Source organism: Ixodes scapularis, unplaced genomic scaffold (genome assembly GCF_016920785.2).
Source record: "Ixodes scapularis isolate PalLabHiFi unplaced genomic scaffold, ASM1692078v2 PGA_scaffold11__112_contigs__length_91849675, whole genome shotgun sequence".
Lineage (NCBI taxonomy): Eukaryota > Metazoa > Arthropoda > Arachnida > Ixodida > Ixodidae > Ixodes > Ixodes scapularis.
In genome coordinates, this window is record NW_024609837.1 from 85,032,871 (window position 1) to 85,059,749 (window position 26,879).

Genomic DNA, 26,879 nt, shown 5'->3' on the forward strand with positions numbered 1-26,879 from the left:
TTCCAGCACTAAACATTGGGTGCCAGTTGTCCCTTCTTCACTACGCGGAGCGGTACTGCATCTTTGTCACGATGACCCTACGGCGGGGCATCTAGGCCGTGACAAAACTTTCCAGAAGATATTAGAAAGGTACTGGTGGTCTGGGCTTCGAAAGGACGTGGCAAGCTACGTAGCCTCTTGCTCACAATGTCAGCAACGCAAGTCACCAAATACAAGCAAGCCATGTGAACTTCACCCCATACCACCACCTGAGGCTCCATTCGAGGTGTGGGGGATCGACCATCTCGGGCCTTTTCCACGTACATCAGACGGCAACCGCTACATTCTAGTGGCGGTAGATCATCTTACCAAATGGGTAGAGTTATGCCCCGTGGCCAGTACATCAACCGAAGAAGTCGTGCGGTTCCTTAGAACCCAGCTCCTCCTGCGACACGGAGTGCCACGGATGATCATAACTGATCGAGGTACAGCTTTTACCTCTGCCGTGTTTTCAGAAGAGCTAGCCTCTCAAGGCATAACTCATGCTAAAGCAGCTCCCTACCGACCGCAGACGAACGGGTTGGTTGAGCGAGCTAACAGAACAATTGCTGGAATTCTTTATTCGTACGTAAATGTCAAACACACTGATTGGGACACTTTTGTTCCTTTTGCCGCGTTCGCGATGAATACCGTGAAGCAGTCAAGCACCACTTACACCATTTCAACTTGTTCATGGTAGAACGGCGGTGCTTCCTCAAGAATGCTCATCATCTGTAGCGTGGCGGAATAGGGGAGACGATTTTGCTGACAATAACTTTCAGCACCGCCTAGATGACGCACGAAAACGAGCAAGAATGGCTATATTACATTCCCAACAGCGTGCGGCATCTCGATACAGCGCTCCTGGCTCAACGCCATGTCTATCTCCGGGTGACTTGGTCCTGGTTCGGAGGGAACAGCGAAAGAAAGGTCGAGCACAGAAGCTTCTGCCTAAGTATAGGGGTCCCTGTGAAGTCACTAAGAAAATTGGACCACTAACCTATGAAGTTCGAGATTGGGGAACTTCACGGAAGACCAAGACATTTTCAGCGCATGTGCATCACCTGAAAATGTACATCCCACGCACAAGTGTTCTTCCTTCTTCTCCGGGTCAGTGAATTGTGGGAACCAAAGGGCTGATGAATTGCTTTTTGTGCTGTGATAACTTTTACGGGGGCGGGGGAGAGTGTTAGAGGCCGACGAAGAGGAGGACGAGGAGTAGAATGGTGCCCTAGAGAACGTTAAGTGGCATTCCGTCAGCCGGAACTGAAGTTGACTCCAGTGAGCCTGTAACAATATATATATATGAAGGGTGTTCATATATATATATATATATATATATATATTTATATATATATATATATATATATATATATATATATATATATATATATATATATTGAAAAAATAAGCTTTAAACATGCTTGAGGCTCGTCCGCGGACAGTTCTGTCATCACGTCTGCAGCGAACAAGGTGTTCTTTGTATGGTAAACGAGCGGTGCGACTGTGGCTCTAATGGCTCCGAGGGCTAGCTGGTGACTTTCAGGAAGGAGTGACTCACCGCGGAGACGAACGTGTTGCCCATTTCAGTGGGAGACAGGTCGAGGGCCATGACGTCGCCGGAATGCCCGTGAAAACTCTGCAGCAGCTGGGAACATTCGACGTCCCAGAGAGCGCACGTGCTGTCCCCGCTGCCCGTCAGAATCTGCAACCGCCCATGAGGATACGTATATCTTCCTAGCTAAACATGTATTGCGTTGCTTCCCAACCACCCGCCTATTTCGATACAAATGACTTCGTCTTCATTCTTAGACCCCAGACGTATTAGGGAGTTTCAGTATATCATTCCAATACACTCTTAAAAAAGCCTGTACGCCTACTTTCCCGCACAACACTCGGAGAGCCAATCACCGCAACTTACGGAGGCAGCTCAGCGAATGACGATCCCGAAACATATGGTTATACCAAAAAAACGCAGTCTGAGTTGTGACATTAAGCAACGCAAGCATGACGCTTTGCATTGCTTGATGTCACAACTCAGTCTGCGTTTCTTGGTCTAACCATATGTTTCGGCATCGTCATTCGCTGAGCTGCCTCCGTAAGTAGCGGTGATTGGCTCTCCGAGGTGTTGTGCGGGAAAGTAGACGCACGGGCGTTTTTTAGAGTGTAGAGAGCCTTTGTAGATCGTTCCGACACCCCCGATAGCCCCTAAAACGATACCCGATAAAACCCGATAACGATACGATCGTATTGGGTATCGTTATCGGAAGTATCGGAACGATCCGCCAAATCTCCCTATTGTTGTTACATCCAGTTTTGCTTCGAGCCCGGCCGCAGTCGACACTACGATTCGATCAAGTCAACCAAGCAGCGCCAAATGTGAATCATTGCGCCCTCGTTTTCTTTGTACGTTTGCCAACACCATGTAATCCAATCACGCGCGGTGAAGGCACGGTCATTGTTTTTTCTCTGTGTGACTGGTTTAGTTGAAGATAGCAAACCAACAAAAAGAACGCGAGTGCCGTGACGAAGCATTTTTGGCGCTGCTTCATTGAGTGCATCGGATTGTAGCGTGATCGGATGAAGTGATTAATTGCACTCCTTCATTGGTTGACCAATCGCAGCAGGCGGCGATGTCCCGGCTCACTGGTCCCACCATGTAGGTCAGGGGGGATCGGTGGCCGAGTGGGCTGAAGCGCACACCGAGCTCGACGCGCGTGGAGCGAAAGCTCGCGCTGCAGAACCCAGGGATGCTGGGTTCGAGCCCCACCCCTGCCCGTTTCGATCTGGATGAGCATCGTACCGGCGTGCGGTCGTGGATCACAACTGCGTGGTGCACGTTAAAGACCCCAGGCTAGCGATTGTACTGCACTGGCTAAATTGCTCATCTACAGCGTGTGACTCGTCGCAACTTTAATGGCAGACCAACTACACGCTGTATAAATATCCCCACAACCCCCTCCCCCCCCCCCCCCCCAATTATTTTATGTAGGTCAGGGCCCCAGGACCCTTGAACACCTAACTCGCTAGCCCACCCATTTCCAGTTCTCCCGTGTTTGTGCCTTTTCTATACCTGTTGGTCTGAGTTGGGGAAGAGACAGCAGGACATGTAGCTGGTGTGCGTGCCCACTGCCTTCTTCTTGGTCGACACGTCCTCCTCGAAGCTCAGCGGGTACACGGTCACCTTGTTGTCCAGACCGCTGCAATGCAATCCACAAGACTGGGTCAAGCACCGCCAAGTCTCTAACCTCCACGAACCCTCAGCTAGAACCACGAAAAGTGTCCAGAGTCCGCTTTGTCGATGCACCGGCGGTGCATCGACAATGCAGAATCTGGACATTTTCAGTCTGGCCGTGGCGATCTGAGGTCGTTACGCTCTCTCCTTTTTGTTTATACACTCTAAGAAATGTCTGCGCGCTACTTACCCGCAAAACACTCCAACACCCAATCACTGAGATCTACAAAACAGCTCCACGAATGATGAGGCCTAAAATCTGTTTAGACCTCAAAATGAAGTCTGCGCTGTGGCATTACACATTGCGAGCATGACGCTTTGCATTGCGTAATGCCACAGAGCAGACATTATTTTTAGGTCTAAACGGATGTTCTGCCTCACCATGCACTGAGCTGATATCGAAGATCGCTAAGATTGGCTCTTCGAGTGCTTTGCGGGTAAGAATTCGCGCAGGCATTTCTTAGAGTGTATGTTGAGGCGTGTGCACAATGGTCTTCAATTTAAGCCTATCTCCTTGACAAGGTTGTATTTGTCTCTATATAGAATACTCGTAACTGCCATTGTACTTTTACCTGGTAGTGCGCTCGTGGGTGCGCACTGCTGCAAGTCACATTTGGGGGTTTTACGTGCCAAACCTACGACGGGCATCTGGCACGCCCCAGCGGAGGACTGAGCATTAATTTCGACCACCTGGGGATCTTTCGACGTGCAACCGAAAGCTCGGTTACACGGCGCCTTCTCCGCAATAAGCCTCCGTCATATTGCGGGCACCTCGGTCGGGATTCGAACCCGCCACCTGGTGTGCGCACTGCTGATATTTGGCTGTGACTCTATTCGCGCTATGAATAATTTCGGAACCAAAGAATTTCAATCCAGAAAGACGCGAATATCTAGGCCTTTCGTTGCACGATAGATACTGCACGCTTTTTTTTTTCTTCATTACAAAAACTATTATTCACGAATTTCTCACTGCGCAATGCTCTTTGTGTTGTCTTGACACTGGGAAATATTTTTTTTTTTCTATTTCTCGCAATACCCATACAAATAAACGAGGTTTGATGGGATCTGGAATCAAAAATGGGGAGTCGTGTTGCTGTCGGCCAGGAGGTATCCGACAATGCTGCTTTCAACTTAAAATATACTGAACGAGCGCTTGCATGACTTCCGATGAATCAAAGATGAAGGCCTTACCCGCAAGCCACCATGTTGCCAGAAGGAGCGTAGGCACACGCCATGACCCATGTGGTGGGCATGGTGACAGCATGCTCCTGGAAACCAACGTGGAACCGATACGCTTTTCACGGCGAGCGTTTTCGTAATACCTCGAGCCCTACACGTCTCTATTATCGGAAACGTTTGATAACGTTAAGGGGCCTCCCCAGCCTAAAATATGGGCCTCCATGTAGAAACCTCCTGGCAGCTACAAGGGCCTCCTCGTGGAAGTCACCACGAAATTTCAGCTCGCGTTGTGAAGAAAAAAGCATATAAGCGTCTCTGGAAGTTCCCGTATCGCAACTCACTCGATGAACGAACCGTGACGTAATAGGACCAGACTGCTGGCTTTCCTCCCTCGGTCCTCCTCGCCATATATACCGTGCTTCCTTTCCCGCCATTGTCATCGCGTCAATCGCGTTGCGTCAACCAACGCGCCTCCAGTTCATATTAGCAGCCACAGCGCGTTACAAACAAGTAAAAAGGAGAGGACACATAGAAGAACAAACACAGCACTGACTCATAACTTACTTTTTTCCCCTGCTTGTTACAAGTAAGATCATGGCACAAAAAAAAAAACACTTTAGAAATTAACACTCATCACTTTGACCACTTCACCAAGTAGTATAATTCTTTGGCGGATAAAGAAATGGATACACTTGCCATCGAGTCGCACAATCTTCCCTGCCTCAATATTTTTTTTTTAATTAGAGGGTTGCCACTCTGCTCCTATAAAGTGCATCTTTTTTTTTTTTTTTTTTAAACTGGGGATTACAACCACAGTCTCGGCAGTGAATCCTTAGATGGCCAGAGACAGTAATGGTTGTGCGGTTACGACGCTCTCGCAGCCGATCATTGAGACGTCTGCGAATTGGCCCAAGATACATATCGGGTATCTCGGGTGTCTCGGAAGAGCGGCTCAACGTTGGTAAGAAGAGGAATCGAAAAAGACGTGACGTCACAATTAGTGGCTGTAGTATCTCGTTAAGTCACAGGTCTCGTCGAGTGACGACGCGGATATGGGTGTATCCAAACCCGAGCTTCTCAAATTATTCCCCGATGAAAGATCAGTTATCTTGGTTCAATAATTTAGCAGCGTAATTGAAGGTACGTAGAACTGCTCGAGGCGTTAAGACCTACGATCGCTATTTTTAGGCTGGAGAGGCCCTTTAGAGCCGCCGTTACAAAGCCAATGCATCGTACAAAAGGCATTTCAACAGGTCCCGTCAAATTGGCCTTAAAAAAACTATCTCCAGACATGCTTCAAGCATACATAGCATATAGTATGAAACAAGCAGGCTTCCAACACGCTTTAGACGCCTGTCACCTGGTCTGCATGCTAACACCGCGCTTTTTGCACGGTGCGTGAGCGGTGCGACTCTGGCAAACGGGAGAGATTTCCCTAGGAACATAATGAAGGATTAGAGGGGCGCTGTCCATGGAAGGAAGCACTACCAATCAGATTGGGCGAGGCACCAACTACGCTTCGTTTTACGCCAAGTACGTCAACACCAAAAGTACATCGTCACGGCGCTTATAATCTTTGTGCGTTTGCCGATCACCGGCTGGTCCAATTACACACAGGCAAAGGCGCAGCTAGGATCATCGGGCATTCACTGTGACTGATTGGCACCTTTGGCGCCACTTGATTGGCTATATCGGTTTCACATCAAGTTCAGACGTAGCCGAAGCTACGAGTTGATGCATGGACCAATTAACATACAGCGTCAAAGCGCACGTGCCAAGATGGTGTTCGCCGTGTTTCAGTGCGTGTTATATTATCCCTGAACCAATCATGGACAGAAAAGGTCCAATGACTTGCGTTATATAGACTGTTTGATTGGTCCCGTCCGCTCGTCGGTCGCGCCCGGTCGTAACCTGAAGCGCAGCACTGTCGAGACCGGTTCTAACGAAGTCAACAGCAATCGAAAATCACTTCGACATATCCGCTATTTCGTTATAACCGACTTCGGTTAACGAGATGCAAAAGAGAATGAGAAATCGTGATCGCTTCGCCGTAGCTGCTGTTTCGTCATAACCGACTTCGTTATAACCGGTCTGGACAGGATATAGACCTTTCCACGGCTTATCACTCGGGCGAAAAATGCCGAGTCACTAAACTGTGGACGCACGTGCAGCGTCGGATATACCGTACAAGAGAGCTAGAGCGCATGCTCAGAACGCGTTCCACAGCCCAGCAGGCAAAAGATGGCAGCGCGCAGAAGCCGATCTTTGGAAAGGTCTTCGGAAAGATGTTAATGGACGAGTCCCACTCTCTCGCTCTCTCTCTCTCTCTACCTCAGTGCAATAAAAAGGGATTTTCAGTGTTTCAAAAGACACCAGCGTCACGAACAACGCGTACAAAGCTGCTCATGCGTACACAAAGCATTTGCTGCCGGACGTTGCTCCATGAAGATGACGAGACCTATCCTAATAATCTGACGACGAGAGCGAGAAAGAGTGACAATGGAGGACGGGCGCTGGCATCTACCTATTTTATTGAAATACATTCTGCTCTAGCGCCTCCCAGGTGTAGAGTGACCGTTATAAATGAGTGTCACAAGAGTCTACTAATTTCCGTTGTGCAGACTATTTGGATGCTCTAAAATAAAAAAAAATTGTGACGGAAAACATTAAATGGAAAGAAAGCGGAGGAGTTTCTAAACGACAGACATCTAAGGACGGTGGTAATAATTATTCGTTTCGTCTATGCGAGGGCTACTAATTTCTTACCTTGTTCGTCGTAAAGGCGTCCCAGATTATCATCTTGCCGTCCTGTAAACAACGAGAAATTAAAATTCTTATGGTCCATGGTCACTCTGGGTCTCCGACAAACCTAACATCAATTCAACCCTTAGATTAAGTCGATCGCGAAACCATCGACAAAATTCACAGTCAACGATTCAAAGACCGATCACGCTTTGTGAATTGCGGGCCTGTGAAAAAATCCGGCCAATGTCGCCTAGAGGGAAATGTGCCTTTCTCGCTCTAGCCTCCATCACCAGTAGAATCACGCCACCTAGCTCACGTGCACATAGCCGCACTCATATTTTAAATTTTTTAAGTGTCTCACAGCGGGCCCAATACTATTCATGCTTGGCGCGTTTTCCGCTGTGCGGGATACTTTCGATGGAGCTTCAGCGTTTTGCCGCTTGGAACAGGACGGAGCTACACTGACGATGACGCAAAGCACAGGTTTTGTCTTCTACATAGTATTGTGCTAAGTCACTGACGTCTGCCACTTCACCGGGTAGCTGTATCAAGCTTCAATGTGTTTCTCTTTTTCATTTGAGGCGCGTAGGATATTCACTATTCATAACGTAATGCACAAGCTTTCCCTTCAAAAGTACACTTGTCCAGCTCGTGTTTTGTTTTGTTTTGTTTTTTCCAAACATTTTGGTCGGTGCGATTTACACAACGGTCTGACTGATATGTGTTCTTTTCCTATAAGTGTGGGCCTTACCTGCGCAAAGATGCCTCAGGGGTTAGGTTCCTCTTTTGATTAGCTGGCGAAAACATTAAAACTGGCTCCAGCTCGCAGATATATTGCAATCATAATACACGTATGCAGGCTTCCCAACGCAGTCTCGACTCGCTGACCGTCCAATTTGTTAACTGCGACCTATTCACCAACGTCTTTTTGTGAAAATGGCCATTTATAAAAGGATACAACTTATAAAACGGTGCTACCTATACACCTTAAAATACGGTAATTATACCTTCCAAAGTAATATCTTAACACTTCAGTTGTGGTTAATGGCCCGATATATTTACCTGGGACGAGCTGACGATGTGCCTCTTGTCCAGGGACCAGTCTGAGCAGAGCACTTTCCCCTGGTGTCCCTTGAGCACCCTCCGAGGCTTGATGTTCAGGTTGGCCACGGCTTCTAGCCTCTGGGCCACGGTAGACACTGCGAATACGTCGGGGACGTGGTGAATGTAAAGACCATGTCTGAGGGGACACGCCCCAAGAAAGGACCACCTGGGGTTGGCATTGTATTGTATTGGCATTGAATTGTCTTGCTTTGTCATTGGATTGTGTTGTCAAGGCGTCGACCAATCCTGGCCGCCGGATTCTTCTCCGGCTTTTTCGCCAACTGTCCAGATTAGAGTCCCAGATGGAAAAGTTTCAGAGCTAACCCTTATCTCAATCGAAAGTTCCCGGCGATTTGTGCAAATGTTTATCAAGAAATTAGGGCTCCATTCCCGTAGCGTTTGCCATTCATCTCAATGTGTTTGCGGGCTCTGTTGGTGGCCATTCCCTCCCTCATTTTTTTTTTCTAACTTTGCTTATAACTTTATAAGCGCATTTTGAAATTATAAATAACCGTTTAGAACAAACAACTGTATCTTTTTCTTTTTTTTTTACTTTGGCATTTGGTGCTAACAGCTAGCGCACATTTGGGTGGAAACTGAGCGTACAGCGACGCATAGCTTATTTTTTCACTGAGAAAACAGTTTTTTTTTTCTCAAACAACCGGTGCTTCTTTTCACCGTAACTTTCAGCGCAGCCGACGCTGAGTTGAAGAGGTCAATCGAGGAATGACAAAAGCGCTACGTCACTTCTTTCTTCGTCCTCCTGTTCGTTGATAGAGTCATTCCACTCCAAACGATCTAGGCCTAAATTCGACACTCACGGATTCGGTTTAAGAAATATTGTATGTGTTATTGGTGACGTAAAAGTGCATTTTCCAAAAACGTTTTGCAATAACTTTTTTTGTAACGACACCCTTAAACTTTGCTTGGAAAAGAACTCGAAGGGATAAAAAAAACGATAAATAGAAGGCTGCAAACGAGTTTGCAAAATAAGCACTGTTTTAAGTCGGTCAATATGTTCCTCTAAATTATCCAATCTGTTCTGTCACGCATTTCCGAGCGTTTTTAAGGGTGCAGATGAGTAAAACGTGCCCGAAAAAGCTTATATTCACTTTTTTATCTTCAGAAACACGCTACCATGTGAATATTCTGAACTTATCTATGTTAGTAGTAAGGAAAACAAGGTATTTTTATTTAATAAAAAGTTTTTTTTTAATAAATGTTTAATGTTGAACATAAAAGAAGCTGCTGAGTTAAATAAAATTCGTAAAGGTGCTCAGTCTTAAAGTATATATTCAACGGTAATATACAATTTACGCAACAAACGAGCAAATTAACTTTAAGAAACGTTATTTGGAACAAGCAAAAAAAAATTATTTTTTAATTGGCCGATTGCCAGTGTTAAAGATATTGCAAAATCTTTAGTTTTCAAAGCAAAAACCAAAAGGTGTTAGTCAAAAAATGCATACACAGGGTTCTATGTAAGTATACAACTAAGAAAACAAACGACCAAAGTTTTAAAAAAAAAGTATTTTAAAGTAAACAGTTTTTAGGCAAATTTTAAATAAATTTATTAAAGCCCCGATGAAAAAAAAAAAGAAATAAGCTGTTCGCTCTAAAAATACATACTTAACATGTTTATATAGTTTATAATTGAAACAAAAACAAAAAAACAAGCAAAGTTTGAAAACTAAAAGTTAATTTTTGTTGTTGTGGTTGTTGTTTTGTCCCCGTTTTGTGGCAGGAACGCGAGTCATTGCATACGTTAGAAAACGATATACTACCGTACTACAAAGCAGACCGACGCCAGCTTTACACCATTCCAATCCTCAGGCCAGCACGCGCATGTTCGCCGCTTCGGAAAGAGAGCAAATCACTCGCCATACGCACGAACACTGAAAATAGATCCAACCAAAAGCCCCCTTTTTTTTTTTTTGGAAAGGCGTGTGTGTACTGGCTTCGTTCGATTCGCTTGCACCCCCTGCACTAGTGCAGAAACGTGTAGGGCAGTTTGTACTTCCGGTATGTGTATTCAGATACGACCGGAGGTAGACCGCCCTACTCTTGTCTGCGCCGGTGCAAGAGCTGCGGGTAAATCGAACGCAGCTAGTACCTTACAGAATGAGAACAGCAGGGTGTGTGTGTCCTTCGAACACCCGACCTCCGGCACGCGCTCCGTGCCTTCCGTCGTGCTTTGGATGCGTGCTCGGGGTGCACGTGACGCCCAAGCATTGTCGAAGGTGGGAAGCCCGCGCAGGAGGTGGCGACAACGGAACCTCCCCCTTGCCATGCTAACCTTGTGAGCGACTATAGTGCTGCCGTCTGCATCTTCATAGGAACAATCTCACACCTGCGTCGTTATTTTGTGATATTGGGGTTTTCGGGGAACCTTCGTTCATCCATGGACCTTGACAGTTAATGGCCTTGCCCAAGAGTCTCAAGTTATGTTTTAGGCTTTTTTTTTTCATTGTCCGTACCTTTAATAAGCGAAATGATAGAGCAAACACTGGGTGGATGGGGCCTCTCGTATAGTTGCCTTTTACCTTATCCTTTTAGACTTTTGTCAAAATAGAACAATCTTTATTTAAAAGCTTATTGATTGGAAAGTGCGCAAAAATTACTGATTATTTTTGTTTTAATAAGTTTTTACTAAACTTTTTTTGTTGTTGTTCCAGAAGACCATTTTGAGTTGTGCTCATTGGGGTTGCATTGGGCCAAAGTTAAAAACTTTTTTCTCGCTTTTAGAAAAAGTACTTTATTCAAACTTTGCTCGTTTGTTGTCTTTGTTACAGGCTACATATAGGCGTAAATTGTGTAGTTTAGACCAAACACCTTTTGGCTTATACTTTAAAAACTATATTTTGCAATATTTTTGATACTGGCAATGAAAAAAATCAAAAAAACAATTTCGCTTTTATAAAATTCAACTTTTTTGAAACTGCTCGTTTGTTCCGTGAATTCTAGACCATCTATAACCGTTGAGTATATATTTATAAACCAAGCACCTTTATGGGTTTCATATATTTTTAAATAAGTACTTTGCGATATGTTCTAAGGAGTAACGATCCATGTAATTCAATTACTTTTGCTGTAATTGATTACAAAATTACCCATTACAAATGTTCGATTTTTTATATTTTATAAATAAATCATATATATATATATATATATATATATATGTATATGTATATATTAAATGGGTGATTTCATCTCAACTCAGGCACGGATTTAGGGTCGACTTTTTAATTTTCACGAAAAAAATATATGTTTTGGGGCAATTGCTATAATGAAAGCAGATGCAAAAATGCAAACGGCAATTTCGTCAAATATATATATATATTTTTTTTTTAGGTTATGGATTGTTGAAGCGGCCGAGGTGGGAACTGACGTTTTTCTAGCCTATCGGAGGTGCCATATTTCACTCCATCCCTTTTTCCTACTTGTTACGCTACATCAATATAACTTTTTGGGGATACTCTAGACATAGGCTTTTTCATGCTAATTAAGCGTCTAGGTCATAAGATTCTTAATGATTTTTTTTTGCCGAGCTCTGATTGACTTTGATTGAAAGAATATTTGGTACGCCTGAATGCCTCAAGGTCTACCCATTATTTTTTTTTTTCAATAAGAGCCATTCAGGGTTTGGCGTCTTTCTGACGTCACCACAACCCGTGCAAAAGAAGCAGATGAACTTGTGCTCCACATATTGAGGAGGAGGACAGACCGCGACGCCCCAAGCGGTTAACCTAACAACTACACGGATGGGGACAACAAATACAATGACGCAGCGTTCGGCCGACATAACCGAGCGCAGCGTCAGCGTTCGGCTGGAGTTCGTGTTCTCCGGCGAAGGGGGGGAGGGGCTCTTTTGTTTCCACTCGGCCTGCATGAACAATGCAGCATGCACGATCCCAGCTCATCACAAAAGCCGAACTGGGTCAAGCTCGCATTCTCTGAGAGGCGGGCGCTCAAAATTTTCTTCAGCGTGGCAGAAGATTCCCCCTCTTTTCTTTTTTTCCTCCTCCCCTTTCCTCCTCCATTTTCATCCTCGCTTTTTACGGCCTTCTCGCACGAGTGCTAATGGGCTTACCGGCCCCCCGACAAAATCTCTGTAACCCTTCAAGGTTCTCTGCTTCAATCCCAAACACCAGGGATTAGTTAGGCAGGCTGGATATGAGCTCAAAAGGGTTCGGGCTGGCTCGCTTTTCTCCTTCTTTTTTTTTTTTTTTTTGCTCTTTTTCTGCAGTTCTAAAACACACTCAAATAGTCAACACCAATAACTAGCCCAACAACAAGTTCTTTTACATTCAGATACTTCCGCATGCGGCCACACACGCTACAACACCGCATATTTATCTCGAGTGAACGGAACTTGAACATCACAGCAGAAGGAAAAAAGATGGGTATTTTTATTTGAACTTTGAGCTCTACCCAGAGAGTTGAAAATGTGTCGTTCTAACAGCGGCACACTGAAGAGTGATTGTATCACTATTGTGTTTTTGTTTTTTGTACAAAGTAATAATCATGAGTAATTACAAGTCAAAGATATTGCAGTCAGAGGGACACAGTCTGACCATTTCTGGGGCATAATATATAGGTTCGTACTACAGGTGTTTTCCAGAGTGACGGCCGCCTCGTTGAAGCTACTAAGAAGAGTAAAAACAAACTTCCATAAAACCTGAAACGGTTTATGATATATTTCAGCTATCTTCAGCCTTTGAAAAAAATTTCTTCGTGGCCAAACGTATATTTAGTTTCTGTCAACAAATGTAACTGAAAACTTGACATCCGACCACGGTGCACTCGACAAATATCTTGCGTATCAGCAAAGAGAACGGGAAACACGGAGATTGAACCGCAAAATCACAATTTTCTTCGCGTAAAATAGTGCAACTAGCAATTGTAGCATATTATGCCATTTATTAAAAAACAGCTGGTATTACGAAGTTTTCATTCTCTTCTGTTCGCATTTGTTCGCTGATGAAGAAATGGAATGCCCAGATAGCCTCTGCAGCCCTTACATAATTGTTTGGGGCTTTGTCAGGGTGGGCGAAGGCCATCTCCAAGAAAACCCAGGAGCTCGGAAGGTGTACTACCGCAAGTTTTGGGGCTGCTTGGCTAATTTAGGCGTCAGGCGTTCCCCGCCTACTTAGAAAAGAAGCGGAACAGCGGTCAGCTCAACGTCGTCACCAAGCGGGAAATCATGCCGAAATGTGTCCTTGAACACGTGCGAGATCTTTACCCGAACCCAGCCGGGATTCGCCACAATTCATCTACGAAAAAAAACTATAAAAAGGGGTAGGCCTAAACGATTTGGCAGTTTTTGAATATAGTCATGCGGACTAACTGTCCACAAGCACGGAAAGAAGTGCAGTAGAAATGCAGAGCTCTATTGTGTTCTTTATGTCCATACTTGTCTTTCGCGCTGTACGCCAATTAAAATGAATTCTGCAATATCTGTAGATTATGCCTGGTTATGTTGTTTTTAAAACAAAAATAATGAAGCAAGTTCGTTATCGTGCCACCAATTTGTGCATATACAATTTTATGTGGAATTCAAAGTCAAAACATTACTTCCGCGGGAAATAATGCATACGTCGTTCTTCGTCTTCCTGAAGCTATGAACTACCGATCTCGACTACAGGACTTTTGGGTCCACAAAATATCACGCTCAGCAGAAAATTCGCCTTTTCTACCAAAAGTACTGGAAATTATTTATTTTTCAAACAGATCGGGTGGTGATGCGTGTTTTTAGTGTAGGACCGTTGACTGGGCACTGGTTTGCGCCAAAAGTGCAGTGCTTCCTTTCATGCTGCCCGCGACGAGTGTTGAAATTTGAATTTAGTAGAAATAAAATCCACTGACACCCTTAGAATTATTTTAAACTTGCGCTTTTTTCAGGCATTAAAATTTTGATCGTACCTTCTATTCATCGTCGTCTTCGATGAGGGAACAACTTGCCGAGGAGGCCGCGCTGTCCGCGTTCGCGGCTTGACAGATAAGGTCGCGAATGCTTTTCACGAATCTTTAAAGACCAAGCATAAAAATGAAAGACGCAGCCACTTTACGCCAATGAAACCAACTTTATGTTTTGGGCAGACGTCTTGCGAGAGAGTTGCAGTATTTTTAATTGTGCTAATAAATTAAATATTTAGGACTAAGTACCAAACTTTTTTAGATGTATTAAAGGGATACTTCAACGAAATTTGAAATATTCCCGTCGTGTTCAAAAATAGGTTGAATATGATCTACAATATCCGTAAATGACAATCGCACGTTTGAATTTTGAGCCTGGTGGCTGTATTTTTCGCTATAAACGGCCCACTCTGGCAAGCGCTCGGAGAAGGCCCAGCGGAGACCACGTGACATCCAACCCAATCGTGACGTAGGTCGTCTCAAGACGAGCAAAGCTACGGCGAGGCTGACGTCGAGAGGATGGCCTAGTCGTTCCAGCCACCGAAGCGGCTGCTTTTGTACGAATTTTGAGTGACGGGTTAATCTTCTATAATCTTGTAGGGGGACAATAGCGACTTCTGCGACACACAAAAGGCATTCTCGGGAAGAGGGGAGTTCCTCCTTCCCCTCTTCTCTCGTCGTGGCCGGAGACGAGACAACCTCCGTCACTAGCTGTCAAGGTTCCTAGACGGGCATCACAAGTGAGGCGTTAGCGACATCCACCAGGTGCTCTTTGCTAATCGTTTAATTCGTTTTAAAATTCCTTTTCGTGACTTTTTTAACAAGATATTGGTATGTTCGATGTGATGCTGCTTTTTTGAACACATATAGACCAAAAAATGAGCGCCGAAATTTCGTTGTAGTATCCCTTTAAGAACCAAAATATCAATTGGAAAGTTCTAGAGCTGCTTGAGAAACACCCGACTAGCTGTTTGCAACGTGATACGGCTCGCGTGGCTTCCTTCTGTTCTGAAACATGACAAAATACCCCGTGATAAAGCGCCCGCCCCATCATAAACTCAATTTTGAATGTCCCGGGATTTGTTTTCATAAGCCGGAAAAAAAAAAAAAAAAAAAAAAGATGCATGCAAGACGCGTGCCCCACGCTTTATTTATATCAGAAAAGAACTGCCCTCTGTTTTATATACAGCGTTCATTCTTTTTTTTTTCACCTACTAGACATTAGAAAAAACGTGGAAATTAACGTTTTGTGGATGTGAGCTATACGGCCAGGCGAACATTGGGTTCAAGAAAGAACGCAACAAAAACCGGCTGATTACCTAACATTTATGAATGAACTTTTTGATTATAAAAGAAAACGGGATAGTTGATTTATAAAGTTGTTGGGCGTAATCGAAAGCCACCAAATTGTCCAGTGAAAATTAGCGCCATTGCGGTTTGTGTAGGTGAGCTATACGGCCAGGCGAGGATTAGGTTCAATAACGAACGCAAATAAAACCGACCGATTGACTAAAATTCGCTAATTAACCTTTTAATTAGAAAAGAAAACGGCATCTTGTATTTGGAAAGTTGTTGGCCATACACGCAAGCCACCAAACCGTCCAATCTTAAAAAGATGTAGCGCGCGTACACTATTATACGGCGTCCTCCTAATTTGGGCGCGAAAATATAGTTCTGAAATAATGTGGGCTCCATCTCCGCGTGGCACAGCCTAACACCATGAAGCCAAAGCGACAAATCATTCGCATCGCTGTGACAACGCCACTGTAGAAGGGGCGAGGAGTGCGGTGGCCGAAAAGATTGCGGTAACACGATTCGCGTCCAGATTAGGCTTTTTAGGACGTGGTGAGCCACTTCACATCCACTACATCTCTTTAAAAATGAATGATCTGGTGTTTTTGATGACTATAGATAAGGCACAAACCGCGATTGCGTAACTCTGACGTCTTTTTTTAGAAAAATGTCTAGTCGTTAAAAAAAAATCGCCCTGTATAAGCACGATTGTAAGGCAGTTCTTTACGTCCGGCGACATCATTACGGCATGGAAGGAGACGTTGACCACAGATCATACGCTGTGTATGATCTGTAGTCACTGGTTTTTTTTTTCGTACGAGAATGAGCGAACATTTGATACCAAATAAAATAGATTTAGCATTCACCAAATTCGGCTTGTTTACTTGATTCAAATCGATATTTGATTTGATTACACTTATTTTGTACCCGCACACGCCTACTTTATTTCCTAATGAGTTACAAGTGATAATTACATTGTTTGTTTGTTTGTTTTTTTTTTTTTGTCGTGCGAGGTCATCACAGTTTATTATTAACAATCGAAGCTATGCGATTACGTGGAGGAGGCGCATTTGAAGATATTCAAAATTGTTCTGAATACACAAACAACTTCAAACGTCTTGCTGTTTGGGTCGTTTCCTACACGCAGGACCAATAATAAAGCCAAAACTTTATAAAGGAGACTATCTCTATCAACTCAACGCACAAACACGATGTGAAGCGTGTCTGCGTACGTTGGAAAAGAGATACCGGCGAGCAAATCATAGCGTCGAATGTCCATGCATCAAAATGTCCGTGCACCGAAATATCCGCGCACCGAAAAGTCCCACACCGAAAAGTCTTTGCAGCAAAACGTCCGTACACTGAAATGTCTGTGCACCAAAAAGTCCGCACCGAAATGTCCTACAGCAAAACGCTCTACACCGAAAAGTACTAGACCCTCCACGGATGGGATCCTCCGTCACCTCTGCCGGTTTACGAACCATGATGATTCAGAACCACTGGTCTATGGAGCGCCATCCCTGATATACAGAAAACGCCGCTCGTACTTCCCGTTGTCGCCATGAATCCGCCTAAAGAACGAAAGATGCCAAATCAGATATTTATACTAAAACTGATACTTCAATGACTACTTCTTTGAGCAGAACAAGGCATTTGTGCTCTCACAACAGCAAAGAATCGTCTCCCAAACCAATGCTAAAAAAGCGCCAATGCAACTCGTTGGGAAGAGCAAGTGCCAAGCTCGCTCAAAACAGCTACTCGGTCAGCTCCTTGTCGCAGGTGTGCCGGCAGGCTTCTGGATAATCTTTTCAAATCCTTGAAGCTTTCATTTCCTCCACCCCAAACTTGTAAAAACAACAACAACAACAAAAAAATCGGAAAATGGCGAGGAGGAAACGAGAGGCGATTTCCTCCTTTCCCAGTGGCGAGAAGGAAAGTGAGGGTCGGGTTCCCTCTCTCTGCTTGCGGGCCGGCCTTTAACGTCGCTTCGTCGATTGTTAGTATTTTTTACATTAAACTGTGCCCCGCCCTCTATTGTAGAAGATGACATGGCCATGCCCATAAGGCCTGTCGGCATGTGCACAGGCCTTGTGTTGAGTAAACACCGAGCGTGGGGAAAACAAACGGGTCAGAGCGCCCCCTATAGTTCGATCTCCTGCCCAGCGTCGCCGCCAGTGTGTCTCGCCTTGTCGCACGCAACGACCGCGACGCTATCACGCGGCGACGCCAAGACGCACGCGTCTGCCGCTTCGCGGCGTACACTCTGATCGAGCTTCAGTGTGTTTGCCGCGTGGTGGCGGGTCGGGGATCCCCGGACGATGACGTCAGGCCCGAGCTTCGTCTCTTCTAAGTGGTGCTGCTATGGGGAGGGCAAGTTCGTCTGCTTCTTGCGCAGGGGGTAGCTGTGACGTCAGAACGCCGAGCCCTGATTGGCTGATCGCGACCCCTTACCTGAGCGTCGTCTGCTCCTTTGCAACGTCGTCTGCTCGCAACGTCGTCTGCGTCTGTCTTACCTTTCCTGCGACTTTCGGAAGTGCAGAGGCCAGATTCACGAAACGATCTTACGCCAAAAATGTGCGTAAGACAAAACTAATTCGTATTCACGAAACGAAATTTTCGTAAGTTTTGCGCAGGTTACGACGAAATAAATCAGCATGGCCGACAGCGCCGCGGTCGCGACGACCCACGCACATTTATATTTCTACTTGCGCTTCTCACGCGTCCCGACTTCAAGCAGCAAGAAAAAAGTAAAAAATACTTGAAACAAACCACGACCAACAAGAACGCTGGATCCACAAACACCCGGGAAAAGCTCCAACGGCCACGATTCTACCGAACGCCACCAAGTGAGCACGGCAGTTAGGCCTAGCACTCCGATACTCGGCGACCGCCTGCCCACGACCGGCTGGTGTGCTGAATGGAATATGCCCGCGCGACCCTTGTGAACCCTTCCCGTATTATACCTTAATCGCTGACCTCAGTTTTAGATTAAGAGATCAATTTCTTCCTCTTGTTATCTCCTTGTTTCCCGAGGCAACGGTGACTCTCGCCGGTGAAAAAGCGGTAAATCTCCGACAGACGCAGTTAAGGTAAAGCAGCCATCGCTTTGACTAGCAGACGTAAAGCAGACGACGTTAACTGCGCAACCTCTCGCCGCACACGAAAGGAGGGAAGAAGTATTTGGGAGGGAACTTGAGGTAAACACGCTCACTCTCGGTTCTTAGGAAACAAACCTCGGCGTTTCAGGACACCTCGCCAGTGAGTCCTTCGACTTCTCTCCTTGATGCGCGTCTGCTAGCTGTTAGACAAAAACAACGTACCGCTCGAGTTATTTCGTCTGCCCTCTCTGAAAGGCGAAGTCAAGTTCCGAAAGTCGCAGGAAGGGTAAGACAGACGCAGACGACGTTGCGAGCAGACGACGTTGCAAAGGAGCAGACGACGCTCAGATAGGGGGTCGCGATCAGCCAATCAGGGCTCGGCGTTCTGACGTCACCGCTACTTCCTTTTTCATGCGCAGAAGACGAAAATGAGCCCACTTGCGAGGCGTATAGACATTTTTCACAGGGACGCCGCTATCTTGAATTGTCGTCACTTGCAGTTTGGGCGACGACAAAATAATAAAACGTTTCAACCTGTAACTAGCAAAAAATAGAGGGGAGCCAAAAGGAGAATGTGTGACGGTTAGGCGTATATCCTAAACGTCTTCTATTAGTGTGGCGACGGCAAAACAATGTTTTCGCCCTTACTAGAAGTGACGACAATTCAAGATGGCGGCGCCCTTGTGGAAAAGGTCTATAGTTCCGATACAACGTCAAGATGTCTATAACTTGTCTCCCGTATATCCTTTTCCTAGGTCGTACACCTTCAACAATGCGACGGAGACTCGCGTCTCACATCCACAACCACTCGTCAGAAAATCCGTTTTCCTTCTCGTTTTCCTTCCTTCTTACTCTCTCCGCCGCACATCAAGCTAAATCAACGCCCTCGTAGGCAACAACGCAGCCGTGCTAGGCGGCGCAAGCTACCACCCTTCATAACGAATACTTAGCGTCCATACATCCAGCTGGAGGTTTTACGTCACATTCCGGAGAACAACGCAGGCCAAAGAACACGGTAGAAAAGAAAAAAAGTTTACTTACTAAAATTTATTTTATCTAAATTAGACTTATTCCCTTCAAATCAAATTTTATTAGATTTAAATCACTATTGTGTCATTTAAATCACTTCGGCATAAAAATAGTGTTTTCTTGTTACCATATCTGCTTTTAAATCGCTACCCGATATACATGTTTTTGCTCGAACGTTCCTGGCTTTAATTTCGAAATAAGTGTCAATGGAAGGCATAACATGATAGACAAACAGTAAGTACAAAAAAAATTGTGTGTGGAATTGCTTTGGGCCGAGGCATTTCGCTTAAATCATCCTAGTCAAATCGGTGCGATTTAAGTTACAATTTAAATCATCTTGATTTTTATTCTTCACCCTGACGGAGGGTGGTTACAAGTTCTGCGTCCGCATTAGGCTGCTGCTGATTGATTGATTGATTGATTGATTGACTGGCCAAGTGAACGCGAGTTTAGTCAGTGAGGACAATATCAAAGGTAAGGGTTTCTTTAATATTGCGCTTAACGTCGTCCTTCGCAAACGGTTTCCGCGCGTGCACGTCGTAACAATAATCCGACCTCTCGTTTACGCTTTTTACGCGATTATTCACTGGAACTCGCTAAAGCTAGGTGTCCATATCATCTCCTAGGCTGTGTTCCAAATCTTACCCAAATGGATCCGAGTTACTCCGGCGCATCGTATCACGTGACGGCACAGATTGAAAAACGCTGGACGCGGGTAGGTTTTGGAACGCCAAGGGTAATCAACCTTTACCCTGGAGGAAGATCGAGTAAATTTTGGAACACGGCCATAATGCGGAGGGCAAGTTCTTCTGCTTCTTACGCAGGGGGTAGCGGTGACGTCAGAACGCCGAGCCCTGATTGGCTGATAGCGACCCCCTATCTGAGCGTCGTCTGCTCCTTTGCAACGTCGTCTGCTCGCAACGTCGTCTGCGTCTGTCTCACCTTTCCTGCGACTTTCGGAAGTGCAGAGGCCAGATTCACGGAACGATCTTACGCCAAAAATGTGCGGAACACAAAACTTAAGAACAAATTCGTATTCACGAAACGAAATTTTCGTAAGTTTTGCGCAGGTTACGACGAAATCCTACGACAGCTCCGAAGCTGTCTTACGCACTTCTTACGATCAAGTCAGCATGGCCGACAGCGTCACGGTCGCGACGACCCACGGACGTTTATTTTTCTACGTGCGCTTCTCATGCGTCCCGACTTCAAGCAGAAAGAAAAAAGTAAAAGCACTTGAAACAGACCACGACAAACAAGAACGCTGGATCCACAAACACCCGGGAAAGCTTCAAAGGCCACGATCCCACCGACAACGACCAAGCGAGCTCGGCAGAGAGGCCTTGCAGGCACTCCGACTCGGCGACCGTCTGCCCACGACCGGCTGGCGTGCTGAATGGAATATGCCCGCGTGACCCTTGTGAACCCTTCCCGTCTTATACTTCGATCGCTGACCTCAATTTTAGATTAAGAGGTCACTCTATTCCTCCTGTCATCTCCTTGTTTTCCGAGGCAACGGTGACCCTCGCCGGTAAAAAAGCGGTGAATCTCCGACAAACGCAGGAAAGGTAAAGAAGCCATCGCTTTGACTAGCAGACGTAAAGCAGACGACGCTAACTGCGCCAACCCGCCGACGCCGTTAAAGAGTGAGGAGTCTCGCCGCAAACGAAAGGAGGGGAAAATTATTTGGGAGGGAACTTCCGGACACCAACACGCTCACTCTCGGTTATAATAATAATAATAATAATCTTTATTTGCAAGAGCAATGTAACCCCGGGTGGCTTGCGAGGCGATGACAGAAAGGCGAGAGCCCGTACACTAGAGTGCCTGTCAGCCAACCACCCGGGGCATGAAATAACAAAACAAACAATAACAGAGAACGAATAAAAACAAAATGAAACCGAACAATGATCATGGCGTGGAATCAGTTTAGGTGCTTTGACCGCGAAAATGCACGGCGCAAGGCAGCGGACTCGTCACGGTTATTGGGGAGTGGAGATCGAATCGACAGGGGGGCCGCAAGAAAGTCTCTGAGGGCGGCGGGGAGTACGGAGTGCGAGTGGCGCACTGTTCGGGCGTGCAGGAGTTCTGGCTGCCCGGATCGCTTCCCGATCCTGATGCATGAGTGGAGGTGGGTATCACTCATGGACCCGTCGAGCAGCCTACAAAGGAGCCCAACCCCAGCCACTGTCCGGCGGTGGCAGAGGCTTTGCCACCCAAGGGCCCTAAGGCGAGCTTCATATGGCGGCACAGGAACTTGCCGGCCCAACATCCGAGTATGAAGTGTTCGAGTAGCCCGGCGCTGCACGCCCTCCAGCCTGTCGATGAGGTGAGCCTGGAAGGGTCCCCACACGGAGCAGCAGTATTCCAGACGAGGCAGGACTAAGGCAGTGTAGAGAGCGCAGAAAGTTTCATGTCCCCAGTTCCTTGAGACACGTGTGACAAAGCCAAGAGTCCGCCGGGCCCTGGACACAGTGTCTGCAATCTGAGGTGAGAAGTCCAGAGTTGAACTGAACACAACCCCAAGGATTGGGAGAGACTGAACACTAGGAATGGGAGAGCCTGACAAGTAGTATGCAGGAGGAACGGTGGAACGGCTGTTGGAGACTCGCATTGCAGCACTTTTGTGGAAGCTAATTGAGAGGCAGTTCGTTCTTGCCCAGCAGTCAATCTGGTCCAGGAGACTCTGGACACCCGGCGTGGAGGAGGGTACGTCTGCTGGGGCCAGAATGGTGGTGTCGTCTGCATATTGCACCAGCAGACACTCTTGCGATGAAGGCATGTCGTTCACATACAAGAGGAATAATGTGGGCCCCAGTACTGAGCCTTGGGGTACCCCTGAGGTGACAGCGAACTCATCGGAGGCCTTCCCATGGAACAATACACGGTGGGAGCGACCGATAAGAAAGCGGCTCAGCCAGAGCAGCAGGGGGCCACGAATACCGGATTGTGCAATTTTCTGGAGGAGGATAGAGTGGTCGAGGGAATCAAAGGCGTTGCACAGGTCTAGTTGAATGATATCAGTTGGGGAACGGTTATCCAGGTTATTGCTTATGTGGTGAACAATAGTAGCGAGAGCTGACTCACAGCTTCGGTTGGGCCTAAAACCATGCTGGGAGGCAGAAAGAAGGCCGTTGTTGTCCAGAAAGCGAAGAAGGTGCTGGTTGATGGTGCGTTCGAAAGTGCGGCAGAGGATAGAAGTAATAGGGATGGGCCTGTAGCTGGAAGGGTCGTTGAGAGGTTTCCCTTTACCCTTGTGAACTGGTGTCACAAGGGCCTTCTTCCACGCGGAGGGCACGTAGGAGTGGTCGAGAAAGGATTGGAAAAGTGAGAGCAAGGAGAAAGATAGGTAAGGGAATAGGGACTTGATGAAAGTAGGGGCGAGCAGGTCAGGCCCAGCACAGTGGGAGGGCCGGATCAGTCGGGCAGCTTCATGCAGGTCGTCGAGGGACAAGCACAAATTTGGAAGGCAGGTTACAGGTTGGGAGGTGGAAGCTTCGATAGTCTGCACAAGAAGGTCTGGATCTGGAGTAGAGGAGTTGTGGCTGAAAGCAGAGGAGAACTGTGAAGCGAAGAGTTGGGCTACGTCCCTGGGGGACGTGATGGGGTGATGGTCTCTGGAGAAACAGGGACGCTGTCGGCTAGACTGAAGCCCATTGAAATACTGCCAGAACAGCTTGGGGTCCTTTTTTGCCTTCATAGAGATGGTGTGGGCGTAAGCACTGTGAGCACGAGAGATGGCAGACTTGATTGAGCGCTGCAAATCTTTAGCACTCTGAAGTGAAATCTGGCACTGTGTACGAGCGGCACGTTTGAAGAGGGCTCGTTTCTGGCCAGCCATTTTCTTGATTTCGGGGGTGATCCAAGGGGACCTCTTCCTTCGCGTGGAACTACGCGAGCAGGGCACGCATTCTTTCTGGATGGCGCCAACAAAGTCGCACCAGAGTTCGTAGTTGTCAGCGCAATCGTCCCCAGTGGTAAGACACCAGGGTGCAAGATGGGCTAACTTAGCCATATGGGCATGGTCGGTCCTATAAAAGTTCCACAGAGTCCGTGCGAACCGGCCTTTCCGAGGGAGACAAGTGGCATACTCAACCTCTATTGCTTGGTGGTCGCTCCCGGACAGGCCAGGATACACGTCACAGGAGAGCATCCGAGTGATGTCTGTGGTAAAAACCAGATCGAGAAATGATGAGGCACGGCCCTGCGCAAGCTGGGCTTGGTAGGTGGCAGAGCGGCACACCTGTTGGAGGCCCACAGCAGATGTGACGTCGAGGAGGATATCATCGGTGAGGTCGCTAGGATAAGGTTCTTGGCGGCTCCACCAGTCAATATGGGAGTTGAAGTCGCCAAGGAGGACGACATCCTTGTAGCACTCGAATCTCACGCGAGAGAGCGAAGCGTCCAAGAGTGAGTACGATTCTTCGCGGCGATTGGGTGGGCAGTACACACAAGCAAGCAGAACAATCCCACGCGGGAGGAACACCTCCACGAAGACAGCTTCGAGGTCAGAGGACTCGAGATCCTCCCTGCGATTAACGCAGAGACTGGACGGTGTTGCGATGAGTACACCACCACCCTTCCCGTGTCTGTCCTTTCGGAACACCGTGTAAGAGGGATCAAAGAGCTCGCTGTCGTGGACCCCGGGATCGAGCCAAGTTTCGGTTAGGAGGATGACGGCAGGGCGTGCGAGTGATGCGACAGTGGCTTGGAGGTCGAAAATCTTGTTTTTGACACTACGGCAGTTAGTGTACCATAGCGTCAACCCCTTGTTGACACCAGAAGGATGGGTCTGGTTTCCGGCACCGACCCGACGGCCGTCCGCGATGTCGGGGGTTGGCGACGGTAAAAGGGGGCTTGGAGCTTTGCTAGGGACGTCGAAATAATCGTCCGAGAAGTGCGGCAGCGAACACACCATGCACAACCACAGATCGCTGCAGGAGCCCAGTCGGCGGTATTGTCCCAGCGACATGTGGACGCAGCCGCGGTGAAACCACCCCTCACAAGTGTCACAACAGAGAGCGGCTTGGTTGTCCCGTACCCGCTTCGTGCAACAGGCGCAAATAGTTTGCTGCGGACCCGGATTGGGAGCGATATCGCCTGCGAGAAGCAGGCACCAGACGATGTGGTGACGAGGAGTGTGCATCGTGAAGCCAGCGGCAGAGGACCGACGGCGATCCGGCGAGTAGCCCGGCCGGTTAGGCCTAAGCGACGTCGTAGCCCCAACGGCAACCCAGCTGGAGAGGGGTGGGTAGGTCTGCAGACGGGTCAGGGGATGCCTGGAACGCTCATAAGTCTCGAGGCCCGTGAAGTCGTCTAGACGTAGCTTGACTAGCGCAACAAAAATAAGGCAGAAGCGGAGCCGCGAAAACGTGCGTGCGGACGCCATGTTCATGAAGCGCAAACAAACCTCGGCGCCTCGTGACACCTCGCCAGTGAATCCTTTCACCTCCTTGATGCACAACGTACCGCTCAAGTCATTTCGTCTGCCCTCTCTGAAAGGCGAAGTCGAGCTCGCTCGATTTCCGAAAGTCGCAAGAAAGGTAAGACAGACGCAGACGACGTTGCGAGCAGACGACGTTGCAAAGGAGCAGACGACGCTGAGATAGGGGGTCGCGATCAGCCAATCAGGGCTCGGCGTTCTGACGTCACCGCTACTTCCTTTCTCATGCGCAGAAGACGAAAATGAGCCCACTTGCGAGGCGTATAGCTGAGCCTCTCAAGTGTCCCTCCCCCCCCCCCCCCCCCCCCTCTTTTCCTTTTCAAGCCAAAAAGTACAAGCAATGCACGGCGGAGACGTTCCGCACATTTTTCCAGACAAACACAGACTAAAGGAAAAAAAAAAAGGCTCCTCTTAACGGTAAAACACTATCTAGACCTCATTCAGACTCTTCTCAGAGGGAGAAAAGGACAGTCAGCAAACGGAAATTGGAAGTCGGATTTATGACACAGCGAGAGATCGATACGGCTTTAAGATTGGGCTACACTGATTTAACGCTCGCATAAAGGCTCGGTCATACAGGCCCGTTTTCTTACGTTACGTTACGAAAAGTAACCGGGACGCGAATGTTCAGGTGACGACGAGCTAAAACGGTGAGTTACCGTGGGAGTTAACCAAGGATACAAGGCTCGTTGTAATGTAACTTAAGGAGCTGAGCTCGGTTCAACTTTTGACCGTTTTCTTACGTTACGTCTAAGTCACCGAAACATTCGCGTCTCGAATGTCGCGAGCCAGGCTATCTCCTTCAATTGGTGGCCACGCTTAATACGAAGCACGGGTTTCCTGGTGACTTTTTCTAACGTAATGTAGGAAAACGCCTGACTTCTCGTTCCGTAACGGGAAACAAGTGGCCTTGCTGCTGAGGGCGCACCTTTCGCAGCATACTCTTTGCACTACCACGGCCACTCGATCCCCCCTGTTGGTGCGGCCTGCCGATGTTTTTCCGAAAACAAAAAAGAGCGCGCGTGAGAGGAGAACTTCTCCCAATTTCCGTGGGGGTGCTGCACATCGGTGAGCGGTCTTGTACCACAGGAAAGGCTGTAGCCGCGAGCTCCTTGCTCTGGGGCAGATCTCGGCGGCACAAGCTCTCGTGCAGTAAGGGCAGCTGTCAACGCTATGAGCTCGCGCTTCCTACCTTCGCTGCGGTACAACATCAGGTGAAACGGAGTATAGACCGTTTTACTAAAAGAGGGCGAGAGAGAAAAGGGGAAAGGGCTACCGGCGCTTTCCCCCTTTCTGATTGTGTAGAAAGAGTGAAAGTCCCGGATGAGTGGCCTGGCCGGTGTTGGGAGTCTGCTGTGCCCGAACTTCGGTCGCGCTTTCTTTTCTGTTTTGAACTCGCAAACTTAATTAGAGCAACGGGCTTCGATGGCAACAGTCCCCCGGTCATCGGGACACCATTGCTCGGTCATAGGGTGCACGAATAAAAACAGAAAGCATAGATTACTGTCCGAGGACCTATGTAGCTTGCAAGGAATCCGGCAAGGCGAAAGCGGCTGCAAGGTCTTTGAGCTCCATCGCTTTTCACATGACCCCTGTCTCCGGCGGCAGTGGATTGCGTCCGTAAACCGAAAAGGCGTCTCCTCCATCCTCTTGACTTCGCTCGGAACATTTCGTGAATGGAGCGTGCACCAAACGCTGTACCGCCGATGAACATGGGGTACGCTCGCAATGTGCGTGCGAGTTTTTTCATAACTGCTGTTTCAGCTTGTAAAATTTTGTAACTGAATTTATATTAATAGTGATAATTTGCAGTGGTGAC

At 47.3% G+C, this 26,879-nt stretch overlaps 1 protein-coding gene across 3 annotated transcripts in view; it reads right to left on the minus strand.

The window, feature by feature from the left end:
- Positions 1-26,879, minus strand: part of LOC120850058 (guanine nucleotide-binding protein subunit beta-5) — a 69,456-nt gene that overhangs the window by 20,845 nt on the left and 21,732 nt on the right. For 2 of the 3 annotated variants that reach the window (XM_042289065.1, XM_042289068.1), the window contains exons 2-6: positions 8,240-8,376; positions 7,199-7,240; positions 4,445-4,521; positions 3,092-3,218; positions 1,580-1,723 (exon numbers count right to left, since the gene is read on the minus strand). In XM_042289065.1, coding sequence (XP_042144999.1) covers positions 1,580-1,723; positions 3,092-3,218; positions 4,445-4,521; positions 7,199-7,240; positions 8,240-8,376 — 527 coding nt within the window. The remainder of the gene's footprint in view (positions 1-1,579; positions 1,724-3,091; positions 3,219-4,444; positions 4,522-7,198; positions 7,241-8,239; positions 8,377-26,879) is intronic. The other variant, XM_042289067.1, reaches the window with a different exon arrangement.